Source organism: Oreochromis niloticus, linkage group LG12 (assembly GCF_001858045.2).
Source record: "Oreochromis niloticus isolate F11D_XX linkage group LG12, O_niloticus_UMD_NMBU, whole genome shotgun sequence".
NCBI classification, from domain to species: Eukaryota; Metazoa; Chordata; class Actinopteri; order Cichliformes; family Cichlidae; genus Oreochromis; species Oreochromis niloticus.
Genome location: NC_031977.2, coordinates 19,114,001 through 19,127,670, shown reverse-complemented (window position 1 = coordinate 19,127,670; position 13,670 = coordinate 19,114,001). Strand labels below are relative to the sequence as shown.

The 13,670-nt window shown below is 42.1% G+C and overlaps 1 protein-coding gene and 1 long non-coding RNA gene across 7 annotated transcripts in view; one reads left to right on the top strand and one right to left on the bottom strand.

The window, feature by feature from the left end:
* Window positions 1–2,803: 2,803 nt before the first annotated feature.
* Window positions 2,804–13,670, top strand: part of smtnb (smoothelin b) — a 48,710-nt gene continuing 37,843 nt past the window's right edge. For 3 of the 6 annotated variants that reach the window (XR_003222424.1, XM_013275359.3, XM_019365703.2), the window contains exons 1-2: window positions 2,804–2,956; window positions 3,093–3,228. Coding sequence is in view for 4 of the 6 variants with exons in the window: in XM_013275359.3 (XP_013130813.2) it covers window positions 2,805–2,956; window positions 3,093–3,228 (288 nt within the window). In the remaining 2 variants the exon portion in view is untranslated. Of the gene's footprint in view, window positions 3,229–13,670 lie in introns of all 6 variants that reach the window. The other 3 variants (XM_019365705.2, XM_019365704.2, XM_019365706.2) reach the window with 3 other exon arrangements.
* Window positions 4,801–12,795, bottom strand: LOC112848335 (uncharacterized). Its single transcript, XR_003222425.1, has 3 exons — window positions 12,608–12,795; window positions 7,574–7,694; window positions 4,801–5,739 (listed from the first exon to the last, which is right to left on the bottom strand). It is a non-coding gene; the product is annotated as an uncharacterized LOC112848335 (long non-coding RNA).

The window sequence follows — 13,670 nt, the reverse complement described above, 5'->3', positions numbered from 1 at the left end:
ATCTGGACTTTGACTGGGCCATTCTAACACATGGATATGTTTTGTTTGAAACCATTCCATTGTTGCCCTGGCTTTATGTTTAGGGTCGTTGTCCTGCTGGAAGGTGAACCTCCGCCCCAGTCTCAAGTCTTTTGCAGACTCCAAGAGGTTTTCTTCCAAGATTGCCCTGTATTTGGCTCCATCCATCTTCCCATCAACTCTGACCAGCTTCCCTGTCCCTGCTGAAGAGAAGCACCCCCAGAGCATGATGCTGCCACCACCATATTTGACAGTGGGGATGGTGTGTTCAGAGTGATGTGCAGTGTTAGTTTTCTGCCACACATAGCGTTTTGCATTTTGGCCAAAAAGTTCCATTTTGGTCTCATCTGACCAGAGCACCTTCTTCCACATGTTTGCTGTGTCCCCCACATGGCTTGTGGCAAACTGCAAACGGGACTTCTTATGGTTTTCTGTTAACAATGGCTTTCTTCTTGGCACTCTTCCATAAAGGCCAACTTTGTGCAGTGCATGACGAATAGTTGTCCTATGGACAGATTCCCCCACCTGAGCTGTAGATCTCTGCAGCTCGTCCAGAGTCACCATGGGCCTCTTGGCTGCATTTCTGATCAGCGCTCTCCTTGTTCGGCCTGTGAGTTTAGGTGGACGGCCTTGTCTTGGTAGGTTTACAGTTGTGCCATACTCCTTCCATTTCTGAATGATCGCTTGAACAGTGCTCCGTGGGATGTTCAAGGCTTGGGAAATCTTTTTGTAGCCTAAGCCTGCTTTAAATTTCTGAATAACTTTATCCCTGACCTGTCTGGTGTGTTCTTTGGACTTCATGGTGTTGTTGCTCCCAATCTTCTCTTAGACAACCTCTGAGGTCGTCACAGAGCAGCTGTATTTGTACTGACATTAGATTACACACAGGTGCACTCTATTTAGTCATTAGCACTCATCAGGCAACGTCTATGGGCAACTGACTGCACTCAGACCAAAGGGGGCTGAATAATTACGCACACCCCACTTTGCAGTTATTTATTTGTAAAAAATGTGTGGAATCATGTATAATTTTCGTTCCACTTCTCACATGTACACCACTTTGTATTGGTCTTTCACGTGGAATTCCAATAAAATTGATTCATGTTTGTGGCTGTAATGTGACAAAATGTGGAAAAGTTCAAGGGGGCCGAATACTTTTGCAAGCCACTGTAGATTAAACGTAAACTTAAATACCTGTATGTCAAGACTTATTTTGCTTTAATTTGGATGATTTTTGGGTCAAAGTGCATGAAAATCAGAAATCCAGAATCTCGGATTATTTATTTCGAGTTTGCTTTCTGTGTTAAACTGACTGTATTTAGGCACGTAGGCATGCTTGAGATGACCTGCTGAAATTCAAACTGAGCATCAGAATGAGGAAGAAAGGTAATCTATGTGACTGTGAACGTAGCTTGTTTGTTGGTGCCAGATGGGCTGGTCTGAGTTTTTCACAAACTGCTGATCTGGGATTTTCCCACACTACCATCTCTGGGGTTTACAGAGAACCATCCCAAAACAGAAAATATCCTGTGAGTGGCAGTTCTGTGAGTGAAAATGTTTTGTTGATGTCAATGGTCAGAGGAAAAAGGCCAGACTGCTTCAAAAAAGTAACTCAAATAACCAATCGTTACAACCAAAGTATGCAGAAAAGCATCTTTAAATGGACCACATGACGGTCCGTGATGCAGATAGGCTACAGCAGCAGAAGACCCCACTGGTTACCACTTCTGTCTGCTAAGAACAGCAAACAATTTTCAAAGGCTCATCAATAGATGATTGGAGAAATGTTGCCTGGTCTTGATTTCATTCAGATGGTAGGAACTGAATTTAGTATGATCAACATGAAAGCATGAATGCCTGTCAGCATTTATTAAATAAATAAATAATTAAATAAATAAATAAACCTGGGTAAATTCCCAGATGATTAAACATGCAACTATTTTGCTGGTAATAACTGAAATGAGTAAAGAAAATCAGCAGCCTATTTATGTGAGATAATTCATAATTTTATTAAGGTTATATATTGACTGGGTCTGATTATTGGGGGGGGGGGTCATAACCCCCCTGGAAATTATGCCCCTGGGCTGACGTCACAAAGGCCAAATAATCTCAAATTGGTTTCTTGAGCATAACAATGACTTCACTGTACTCAAATGACCTCCACAATCACCAGATCTCAATCCAACAGAGCACCTTTGGGATGTGGTGGAGTTGTGTGATGCTATCAATGTCAACATAAACCAAAATCTCTTTGGAACATTTGCACAAAATCTTGAATTAAGGCAGTAGTGAAGGGACACTTTGGGCGTCAGTTTAGCTTGGTGTGTTGAGTGGATGTCCATCTGCTGAAAGGTTACTGCAGGGGCCTGGCTCTAGTTCAACCTTGGGCTGTTTCCTGTGTGTCATTCCCTCCCTGCTCTCTGTCCCACCTTTCCGGTCTACTCTACTGTCCTGTTATCAAAATAAAACAGGCCAAAAATACATCTAAAAAAATCTACATTTATTAGATAAGTACTATCAAATAAACTAATCCGTTATTTACTATATAAACAGTTAATTACACACTATAAATCAATTAAATTATTATTATAATTATTACTAACAGGTATGTATAATTATTAGTATTACTTTATAGAGGTTTCATTAATATTGTAAAAGGTAGGCTTTTAATGAGAATCATATAAGGATTTTAATGGCATATTAACATATAATAGCTAACAGTGGCACCAATCATCCTCCATACCTGGAGGCTATTTTGCGTCCCCCCACACAGCGGCGCGCTTTGAATGAGCGCCGGGAGAGGCCAGATCCAGCGAGGGGCGGGGTTACACCTTTCCGAGGGAATCCTCGGTTCAAAAAGCTCCCAACGTCTCCTCGTGAGAACTTCGGACTGTGTGTGCTTTCATTGTGACTCGAGAAACGGCCGAAGACGACCGAGGTATGCTCTTTTAGCAGGACGAGGGTTTATTTCTGTTGATAGAAGTAAAAAAAAGTTTCTGCTGTGCTGAGTAGAAAGTTATAGATAGTGCGGATAATTTTAAAAAAGACGTTAACACAGCCTACGTGCCGTGCAGGTGGGTACAGACGTTGTTGTTGTTGATCGGGACACCTATCCCTATCCAGACCTCGTCTCACCTGAGCTCGACAGGACACTCAGAAATGTCCCTGGAAAGCTATTCAGCGTTGGATGAGCCCTCTCTCCGGGCTTTGGTGAGTAGATGAATGGGAATACTAATGTTGAGTGTGTTAGGGGGCTCAGTGAGTCCTTTGTTTTGGGGGAAAATGTCTTTAAAGGAAATGTGTGCTTTTAATGGAGGTAAATGTCTTTCTGATCACGGTGATTGAGCCCATTGCTGTTGATATATTCAGTATTTGTCTCACCTTTTGATACCTCACAGGAAAGAGTGTCCAGACAGGTGTTCTACACGCATACAGTAACATCTGCTCCCAGTGCTTATCAGTAGACTGGGAGAAATTAATCTCCAGTATATCCCAAACACATTGGCACTTCAAAAAATATGAGGGTTTGCTGCTGGTGCCAGGATATTAAAGGGTATTTGAATCTTTAATAAATGACTAGTTTTGTGTATAATCAAAGCAAACAGCTGTCAGACTAATGGAGAAAATAGCTGTTTAGAAATTTAATATGTAAAAATGTCTGACTGCAGAATAGTCGAAGTAGTTCATGATTAATAAAGTTATTCATGAGACATAACCTCACAGGAGCATCAGTCAGTACTGACTGGAGGAATGTATCATTCACCAGGAAGTCTAGCAACTTTTATTAGTTCTTTTCAGGAACATTGTAATTAATTATGGAGGAGGGGAAAGTAACACCTGCAGACACGCCGACAAGGAAGTATGAGTCAGCTGCCCTTGTTTAGGCATTTTGTCTGAATCACAGACGCATACGGAACAGTCATACATGAAACATCAAGGTTCATTCTTTAGTTTTTAAATTTGTAATTACTTAAAGCCATCAAGTTTGCAGCTCACAGCTGAAACTCTGTGTGGCTTCGCTTTTCTGTCATTACCCTCACCGGCTGATTTCAGAAGAATGTGCACTTTAAGATGGAAAAGAAGAAGGGGAGGGAAAAAACCTTGATTGCTGTTTTTAAAGATCGGTTAACCTGACAAGAAAAGAGCTGTTTGCTTTTGAAGGGGGTCAGGGTATGAATGCGATGTTTAGCTGACCTGCGTGCTGTTATTTAAACCAAATCCATTAGAGTCTGGAATCATCTTGCCGACATACACGGCCCCTGTTTTCCCATAAATTGCTCTCACCATGAGTGACGTTACGCTGGTGGGAGCACAGGAGTACATGCAGGAAATAATATTTATCCTTCAGCACAGTGATTTACTTTGAAGCGGTGGCACTGGCTGCTTTGATCAGGGGCTTTATGAGTTTATTTATACGAAGACGGAGCAGGGAAAAGGAAGATGAACTGAGCAGGAGGGAGGAAAGCCACAAATTTAGCTGGGAAGGTTTCAAAGACTGTATTGGGAGATTTTGTTTGGGAATATTTAACTTCAGACACATTTTTCTCCATATTATGGCCCCATCAGACCCCAGCTCTTTGGTTTTAAGGGTGCTTGTCTGCCTCTTGCTGTGTGGCCTGTGAGAAAATGCTGTCCAGAGAGGAGCAGCAGCCTCAGCAGGAGAATTAAAAAAACTTGTCTTCTTATCTTGACGCCCATTACTCAAGCCTTTACCGAGCTGGAGCGAACGGGCCTCTTCCGGCTGAGCGTCTTTCTGCTCAGTTTTCCTCCCTCAGACGTGACCAGCAGCCTGTAGGTCACAGAGATCCCACATTTTCACTGATGATGTTTGTGGTGACTCGAGTGTCAGGGTTTTCCGCGGTGAACTCGGATTCAAACGAAACAAACCCGGAGGAGAAGTTCACATGAGGTTGCGGTGTAATTTAAACTCGGCATGACAGCCGTGAATGGAGCCTTTTTTGTGTTTTAAGTTTTTTATGAAACATAACACCTCATTGTGTGGGGTTTATGCTCTCTGTGAATCTGCCTTTATTCAGGACACTAGTAGAAGATGACAGGCGTTTGGAGATGGCTGGGCTTTAATTAAGCTCATCGTAAATCCGGGTGGAGGAGCTGCTATTAAACAGTTGGATAACGAACACAAGCTCCAGGCCTGTGTTGTACCTAATGAACTAAGCAGTCAGAAGGTCATACGGCGGCCTCTCTAACGCCACTAATCCCGTCTCGACACTTGTATTGAAAGCCCGGCCAGCCTTTTATACTGCTCATTTAATCCCCTCCATGGCAACAAGGGAAAGCAGTTGTCTTTTCTCTCAGCTACCACAATTATTTAAATGTCCACAGGAATAATCGGTTGGTGTCCTGGTTTCCTCAGGAGAAGAGCTGAGTTGAGGTGGGGAGGGGGAGAGTTTGCAGCGGGTCATCTGTCTGAATGGTGCTTGTGTGGCCACAAAAACACAAAAGCTGCTGAGGCCACTCAGAGAAAACCCCTTTCCTTCCAAACCACTCCAACCGCTGTTACTTAATAGCAGACTTTATCTGATGGTTTCAAGCTCTGAGGGTGATGATTATCTGCTGTTATTCCCATCAATGTGCTGTGCGGTAACAGTTTTCTTGTGGGTTAAACCTGCAGGACGGGTTGGGTCTGCAGGTGTCTGTTGATGTGGCAATCTTGCATCATCCTGCTCTGTCGTGAAAGTGTCTGTTGGTTCTTTGGCTGCACTGTAACAGACGTGAAATCAGTATTTGCATAAAAATCACATTGCAGTTAATGGACAACTCAGATGTTTTATTATTTATGAATTGATTTGACCGCTTGGAGACTTTTCTGCCTGCAGCGCCTGTTGGGCTGGTTTCACACGGGCTGGATGTCTCACATAATGATTTGTGACCTGTGTTGCCAGCTGTGTGACTGTCCCTTTCTCCCTGGTGAGCGAGAGGTATTCACACATGTTTAAAATAGCCGATTTTGCTCTGTGGTCCAGCCTCGTTGATATATGGGACCCCTGAGCCTTTATTTTATGGCTCTGTGGACCCTTTGTGAGTTGACAAGGGCTCAACGGTTACAGTCTGAGAGGAAGAATGGACTTGTTTTGAAGGATCTTGGCATAGTGTGCAGATTTTACTTAACCCCCAGAGACGGGGGTCCAAAATGTCAGCCTTGTCATTAGGAAGATATAAATTGCAGGAGTTGCACTATATTACATAACTCTTGTCTGGGACAGTTTCATATATATGCAGGCTGTGTGTTTTTATACACTCCAAGCTAAAATTAGAATTTTTTTTTCTTGTTTCCATGAAATTTCAGTCAAGGGTTATGCTTGTATCCAACTATAAAATTTTAGAGCTGGAAAATTTTAAGTGAATTAGAGTTAATACCTGATACACAGTTCAAAATAATCCTTCATTTTCTTATACCAGTAGATGGCCATGCTTACAGTATTAACTGGTGCGTTTGGTGCTGTTGGCAAACTCAGATATTTAATCACATTAGGCCCCTTTTCCATTACTATCTACTTGGACCGACTGGTTTTCAATTACAATTTAGTACCACCAAATGTGCATGGTCGTTGTCATAGCAACGCGTTCAAGCATCCTGCGACGTAACGAACTCTACAACAAAGCTTGACTTCGAAGTAAGAATACCTGCTGCTCGGTCTGCTCGGCTTTTCGACAGAGACAGAGGACACTGCGTTTTGGGTTTTTTTGTTTTTTGCTTTTTTTGTAACCGTTTACAGAAATGGTGGGTTTGATTTTCGTGAACGAGACGATCTCATGACTCATTGAGTGACTCTACTGATCAGCCAATCGGTGGCATGCAGTCTGTCGACGTCACCCGGCCAAGCAGGTACTGTTAAAACACAGTATCTGGTACCAGGTGCTATGACCTAATGCACAGGTGTCGAACTCTAGGCCTCGAGGGCCTAGAGTTGTAAATCAGCTGTGATGGCCCAGGGTGTTATCTAAAACCCGCAGGACACCGGCCCTCGAGGCCTGGAGTTCGACAACCCTGACCTAATGGAACACCCTAAAAACCGAGTCGATCCGAGTAGGTAGTAATGGAATAGGGGTCGTGCCAAGTTTTGTTGCTCAACTCCTTGCGGACTAAATCGCAAACAGACACACGCACAGAGATTTCATTTAAAACGTGACCTCGGTGTGGCCACAGTCTGAAACAGTTATTTTAGCTGTCTTCTGATTGGTTGCTCACTTGCAAACTGAAGATTTGAACAGCAGGTGTGTTGCGGCTGCTGTGTGCGTGGCTTCAACATATCATCAATCTCCTCTTTCTTTAGCACCACACAGAGCCAAGAGCAGTAAAACATGCCTGAGCATTAAGAACCGTTTCACGTCTGAGCTTTCACCTGGCCAGGGTTACTTGTAAATACACTGACCCACATTATTCAAAAATCATCCACGGCTGTAACAGCTGGTGTGTGACAGAACGGTACAGTAGTGGCACCTTTTTAAAGTGATATAAATCAAATTGAAGCTGAAATGATCAGATATTGCTGTCCCCTCAACGATCCTGAAAACCATTTTCATTTCTTCATACCTTTTTTGGAAAATTGAGTGAAGTGTCCTCAACTTGTACCTACCATGGTAGGTACAAGTTGTTGCATGCATTAGATCTTCCTCCGAATGCACCGCCCACACCTGCATCCCACCACAAACACCTGTAAAGACAAGAAAACTGAACCTGAAGTATCTCCTACATCTCGAGCTTTAGGCTTTGTGAACTTGGCTGCCTTTGACCTATGCAGATGTGTACGTGGTGTTTGTGCTCCATTTTCCAAAGGATTAAAGGGAGGTGATGATGAAGACTGGAGCACTTTAATATTCAGGGCAGCGCTCCCTCTGACGCAGGATGAGTTATCTACACTGCTGCAGTGACAGCCTATTATAGTGAACCATTTAGTTCCTGGCTGCAGGCTTCAGTCTTTGAAGCAAATATCCAGATAAATGGCCGTGCTGAGCTGAGATAAGAAGCTGCATGTTTGCGTCATAAAACTGGAAACTTTTGTTTCTGCTATAAATAGTGCTCTACGATTTTGGCTCTGAACAGATGAGAAAAGAAAAACCATGAACTTCATCTGGTCTTTGACCCCTCAGTAGTTTGTTATTGTGGGACAATCATTCAGAGTGAATGTAACACTGTTTAGCGCAGCTCAGAAAGTATTTAAGTGTTTGTGTTTTGAAGGCAAAGTTGAAACTGAGTTCAGTGTGTCAGTTTTTCTTATTTAAGCGTATATTTTTGAAAGGGTGGCTACTCCAGAAGGACGAGCGGCCTTTAAAATCTGAAGCAGTATTTTATTTTTAGCAGGCATTATTTTGTCCTTTTAGTAATGCCATTAGAGAATAATGTCGCAGTACACTGAACAAACAGCACTTAACAGTGTAGTAATGTGATTACATTATTATAAGATTGTGTATTGCTTAGGCTCCTTGCCTGTGAGTTATACAGTTCTCATGAGACGGTGTGTGGAAACTTTACTAAATATTTTGCGATACAAATTTAAACTAATTGTCGCTGTGGCTTTTGGAGGCCAACAGCATGCTTAAATTTCAGGAGTTTCACTTTAACGACTATCAAACCCCCGTACTCTGCAAGACAGAGTGAGGAAAATGGGGTATTTAAAAAAAAATTACAAGGTAGACTTTTAAAGTGTTTATCCACCAAAACAAATGGGTTGAGTGCATTTCATTTATCACAAAACGTTACTCTTTATATCAGGGATGTCAAACTGATGGGCTACATGCAGCCCACTTTGGTCTTAAGTGAAGCTCACAAAGTTTAACTATGCATTGAATCCCGCATTAAGATGTCTTAGTATAAGAGCAAGAAGTGCCATTTCTACAGTACATCTCAGTTCCTTCACATGATAAAGAAATGTTGTTGTAATAAAACAAAGATATCTGACGATTCTCAGTAAGAAATAAATTGCTCAGTCTGTCCTGCAATTATTTAAAAAACAGTTTTTGTTGAGTCACAGAAAATACTTTTTTTTTTGTTTTATTTTACTGTGGAAACACTGTTAAAAAACAAATGTTTGTATTATATAGTAGAAACAGGAACTTTGCTCTCATTTAATTGTTTACCTATCACTTTATTACTACGGTGTAGTAATAATATTTTTTACATTTTCCTAAGCTGTCAAGTGGACCGGATTGCAGTCTTTGCTGGGCTGATTGCGGCCCCTGGGCCTTATATTTGACACACGTGGTCTATATCAAACAAGCTTGATGAAGAATATTTGGTGACTTATAGAGTAGAAGTGGGATTAAATAAGTGTGCACTTTTTCCCAGTCCTTTTTGGGTAGGTCAACTAAATCAGCAAATCGGTGACTTCATATTTTAGTGCAGGTGTGTCAAACAGAAGGTCCACGGCCCAGAATCGGCCTGGCAGAGAAACCAGTCCGGCTCACTGGACATCTTTGGAAAATGTGAAGGAGGACTTTTGGACTTTTAATTGCTTTTATAAATTTTACAGCTTGTCCTAATGATAAGTATCTCTCCACAGCCATTCTTACTACAGTAATAAAGTAACAGATAAACAGGTAAATAAAATGACAGGAGAATTCCAGTTTTCAATATCTACTACAGAAATATCTATTTTTTTTAGTGTCCACAGTAAAATACATAAATAAGTACAAGAGGACATTTTCTGTGAGTTAACAAATCTTTGCGCTGTATAATTGCAGGACAGTCTGGGCATTGAGGTACCAGAATTTTCAGTAATTTTATATATTTATTTCTTACAATTTACGCTCAAAGAGTCACGCTGACTTTATCATGTAGAAAAACTGGAACATCTTCTTTTTCTTGCATTGAGATGTCTCTGGGATTAAATGTGCAGTGAAGCTACTTTACACTGACAGGGTATTTTCACCGGATCAAAGCGGGCTGTATGTGATCCGCGATGTAAAATGAGTTTGACATCCCTGTTTTATCTGTTTATACGTTCACCTAGCAAGCAAAATATCAGCAGTTTGTTCTCAGGAGAAGATGCAGAACGCTTGACGACTGTGTCAGGAAGGGAACATCAGTGTAGTGTAGTGTTGCTTTATTTTTGTGTATGTTTAAAAAAATATTTTTTCCCTAAATGAGTTTCTGTTTATTGTTCAAAATAAATTGAGCACAATGTGAATTGTGTTGCTGTGTCTGGTTTGACTCAAACTAATGGCTCACTCACTCTTAGAAACTTGCAGTCTGCAGCTTGTCAGAAGAATTCCTACTTCCAGTGCTTCTGATGCAGTCAGCCAGGAGATATTCAGAACGACGGAGGAGACTCCGCCTGTGAAGTTTAGACTCAGTATATTGTGTAGCTGTCAAGCAGGCGGTGCACCGAGTTTTGTAACTGTCAGATATGAGACAGCTGCTGCTGTCACAGCTGCTCTGGTCTTTTCCTCTGTGTGGTAAATGATCCAGCAGAGGCAGTTTGTGCGACTGATCTCTGTCCGGATCATCAGTCAGCCAAATGGAAAAGGTCTGAATAAGACATTGAACGTGTGCTTTCTTTTTTCCCCTCCTCGTCCCTGTCTGCTGTCAGAGGCGTCTCTGAGATGGACAGCAACCTTCCCTTGAGCTTTATGCATTTAGTGTCTGGAGATTTTTGGGTTCCAAAGTCCTCTCTTTGTCCAGGTTTTAGACAAAAAATACTCAGCAGATGTGGATGAAACACACAGTTTCAATGCGATGAGAAATCTGTTGTTGTTCTCTCAGGGGGAAGAGAAAATTAACTCTCATTGAGATGCCATTAAGATGCCATCTAATGCTACTTCCCAAGCTCTGATTCTCAGCTGTACTGCTGCAGGGAGTCGGCACAGATTTTGGTGTCCCATTTAAATACTAAGCTGTTGCTCTGTTTATAGAGGAAAATGGAACATATAAGGATCTGCATACAGCATTCAGCAGGAGGGAGAAAAAAAAGTTTTTTATTAAGTCACATAGTGACTTAATTAAAAAGGATGATTGTATGGCGCTGGATAATGCTTTTTAAATGAGCAATTGAAGAAATTTAGAAACACTGTTTTTCTTTTTTAGTTTTTTTTTTCTATATTAACTTCCTGAGGAAAGAGACATTTCCTGGGGTCCGTAGAACTCATCAGGCGGATGTTTATGTTTTGCTTTCCAGCTCAGCCTTGTTAATGTCGTGGCATTTTTGAGATGTACACTGCTGATCTGTTAAATTTTGTTTGCCTCTTTCAGTCTGTCTCTGTATCATTGTTATACGCAGGATTTTTATTGCTGCCTCTCTGGGAGCTTTTATAACAAACAGTTTGTGCTCTGCTGCATCCCAAATTGCTTCAGCTATCCCTCTCTTTTTCTTCCTGTGGGACACCACTTCTGCCTTCTGGCCCTCCATCATTAAACTAAATGAGCCGGTCACGCAGGACTTCGGTTTGACCAGCGATGTAGCATATTTAGAGAAGATTCATCATGCACTTTCAAAGTCTTGTCACAGGACAGTGCAACTGTAGTGTAGGATGCAGTGTGATTTTTGAAGGCTCGTTCCTCCTGGATGGGAATATACAAATGTTTTTTTTTAAAGCAAATAAGGTGTTTTGTGTTTTTTTTTTACTATAATTTCAGCTTCAAGAACCAGCTCCTACAGATAAGATTCAGTATCAGAAATCCCACAAGAAACTACTAAGGAACAATCAGGCATAAACCCTGTTACGAGAGTGGCTCCCAAATGTGGGTCACAGTTTTCCTGCTCGACCTGGATACCTCACTGCGACCTGACCTGCGGGTCTGGAGGCAAGCACTTTCACAGGAGTGGCTGAACGAGACCAAAGAGAATTACACAATTTTAGTGTGCTGAGATGCGGCAGTGCAGCAAAGATCTGAAATAACTTTGAGGTCCTGCACACAGCCGAACAGTAATTATTTTGCAGTTTAGATCAGAGTGCCGGCCATGTGTGCACAATCAAGCATGCGCTGATTAATCCTTCAGCATGTGGAGTTATTTGCACTAATGTGAGACTAAATGAATACAGCACATTGGAGTCCAGATCTGTCTTCAGTGCATCATTACGGCCCTATAGGGCATTGTTGATTACTATACCCCCCCCACCACCCTCGTGGCCCCCACGCATTCCTCTATGTGTCTGTTCTTTATGGCTGCTACCTCAAGTGTAAAGGGGGACAGTGTTTTCCCAGGTCTGTCTATTGAAAACGTTTTAAGCTTTCCTGCACGTGCAACTGCAGGCTGGCACATGCACAATAATCTCTCCCTCACTTACATGTATATTTCATAGATGCTCCCTCTTTTTCTTCATCACAGACAATGGAGGCTCAGTGCGCACTGTAACACAATGACTTCTAACCTTGAGTTTGGTTTTCAGCTGAAAGGCAACTGAAACTGCCTCCTCTCCAGAACCAGGTGTTCTCTGCCTTACAGGGCTTTCTGTTGCTATCCTGATTATATTTCCACCTCTCTTTGTCTGTGTGTGTGGTGACCTACTGAATGCAGGCATTGTGAGGTAATTGATCCACTTGATCAATCATTAAATCTTGGAGTTTTGCCCTGAAAAAAACCAACAATGGCATTATATGGTAATTAAAATTACTCTGAGCTTTACTCACCCTCACTTCTCTGTTTTTGTTGTTGTTGTTGTTTTTTTTTGTTTTGTTTCTTTGTCAGTAGCAGTCCAGCTTCCTCAGTGGCAGCTGCTAATCTAGTTCAGCCTTTGCTTTAATAAGCGTCCCGTGTTTCCTTATAAGGCCAAACTCACTTGTGGACTTGACACAGGACTGATCCAATCAGCTGCCTGGCTGCACTCAAACCTCAGTCTACCCTGGAAATTATTACTCTAGGGCTCTGTTCATGCACAACAACACAGTACCCCATCCATGTGCACGAATATAAAGGAGAGGTCTCCTTTATATTCGTGCACATGGATGCACAACCACATACTTCAAGCCTTTGTGTCAAACTGCACAAGTCTTAGCTTTCAGGAAAAAAGCAGCAAAATGAGACCAGACCTGCACACACCCACTGAGAGTCAAAATGTCACTTGGTCTGAGGGGTCCCAGACACTGGGCTTATGTTTTGGGTCATTATCTTGCTGTAGGATAAAGCCTTCACCAACTAGGCGCATACCAGAGGGCGCTGCAGAATGCTGTGGTAGCCGTTTGGGTTCAGGGTGTCTCTCACTCTCAGTCACTGACCCTGGATCCAGACCATCACACTTCCTCCTCCTTGTTTGACAGTTGATGCCACACACTGTGGAACTATCGTTTTGCCTACTCGAAGGCGTACAAAGATCCTGCGTGATGAACCAAAGATTTCAAATTTTGATTCATCAGTCCATAATACCTTCTTCCAGTCTTCAGTAGTCCAATAGCAGTGTTTCATGGCCCAGGCAAGCCTCTTTGTCTTATTCTGATGTCTTAGCAATGGCTTTCTTGCTGCAACTCGTCCTCTCAAACCTGCAGCTTGAAGTCTTCTCTTCACACTTGAAACTGAGACTTGCTTTCTATGAACACTATGAAGCTGTAGCCTATAACACAAGATAAAAGAGTCCATCCGGGAAAGAAGGATTACCACTTGGAAAATGTATTTTAATTTCAGAGAAAATGTTCAAACAGAGGGAGACTGAGGACGTCAATACACAGGCAGGATAATGAGAGGATGGAACAGGTGGGA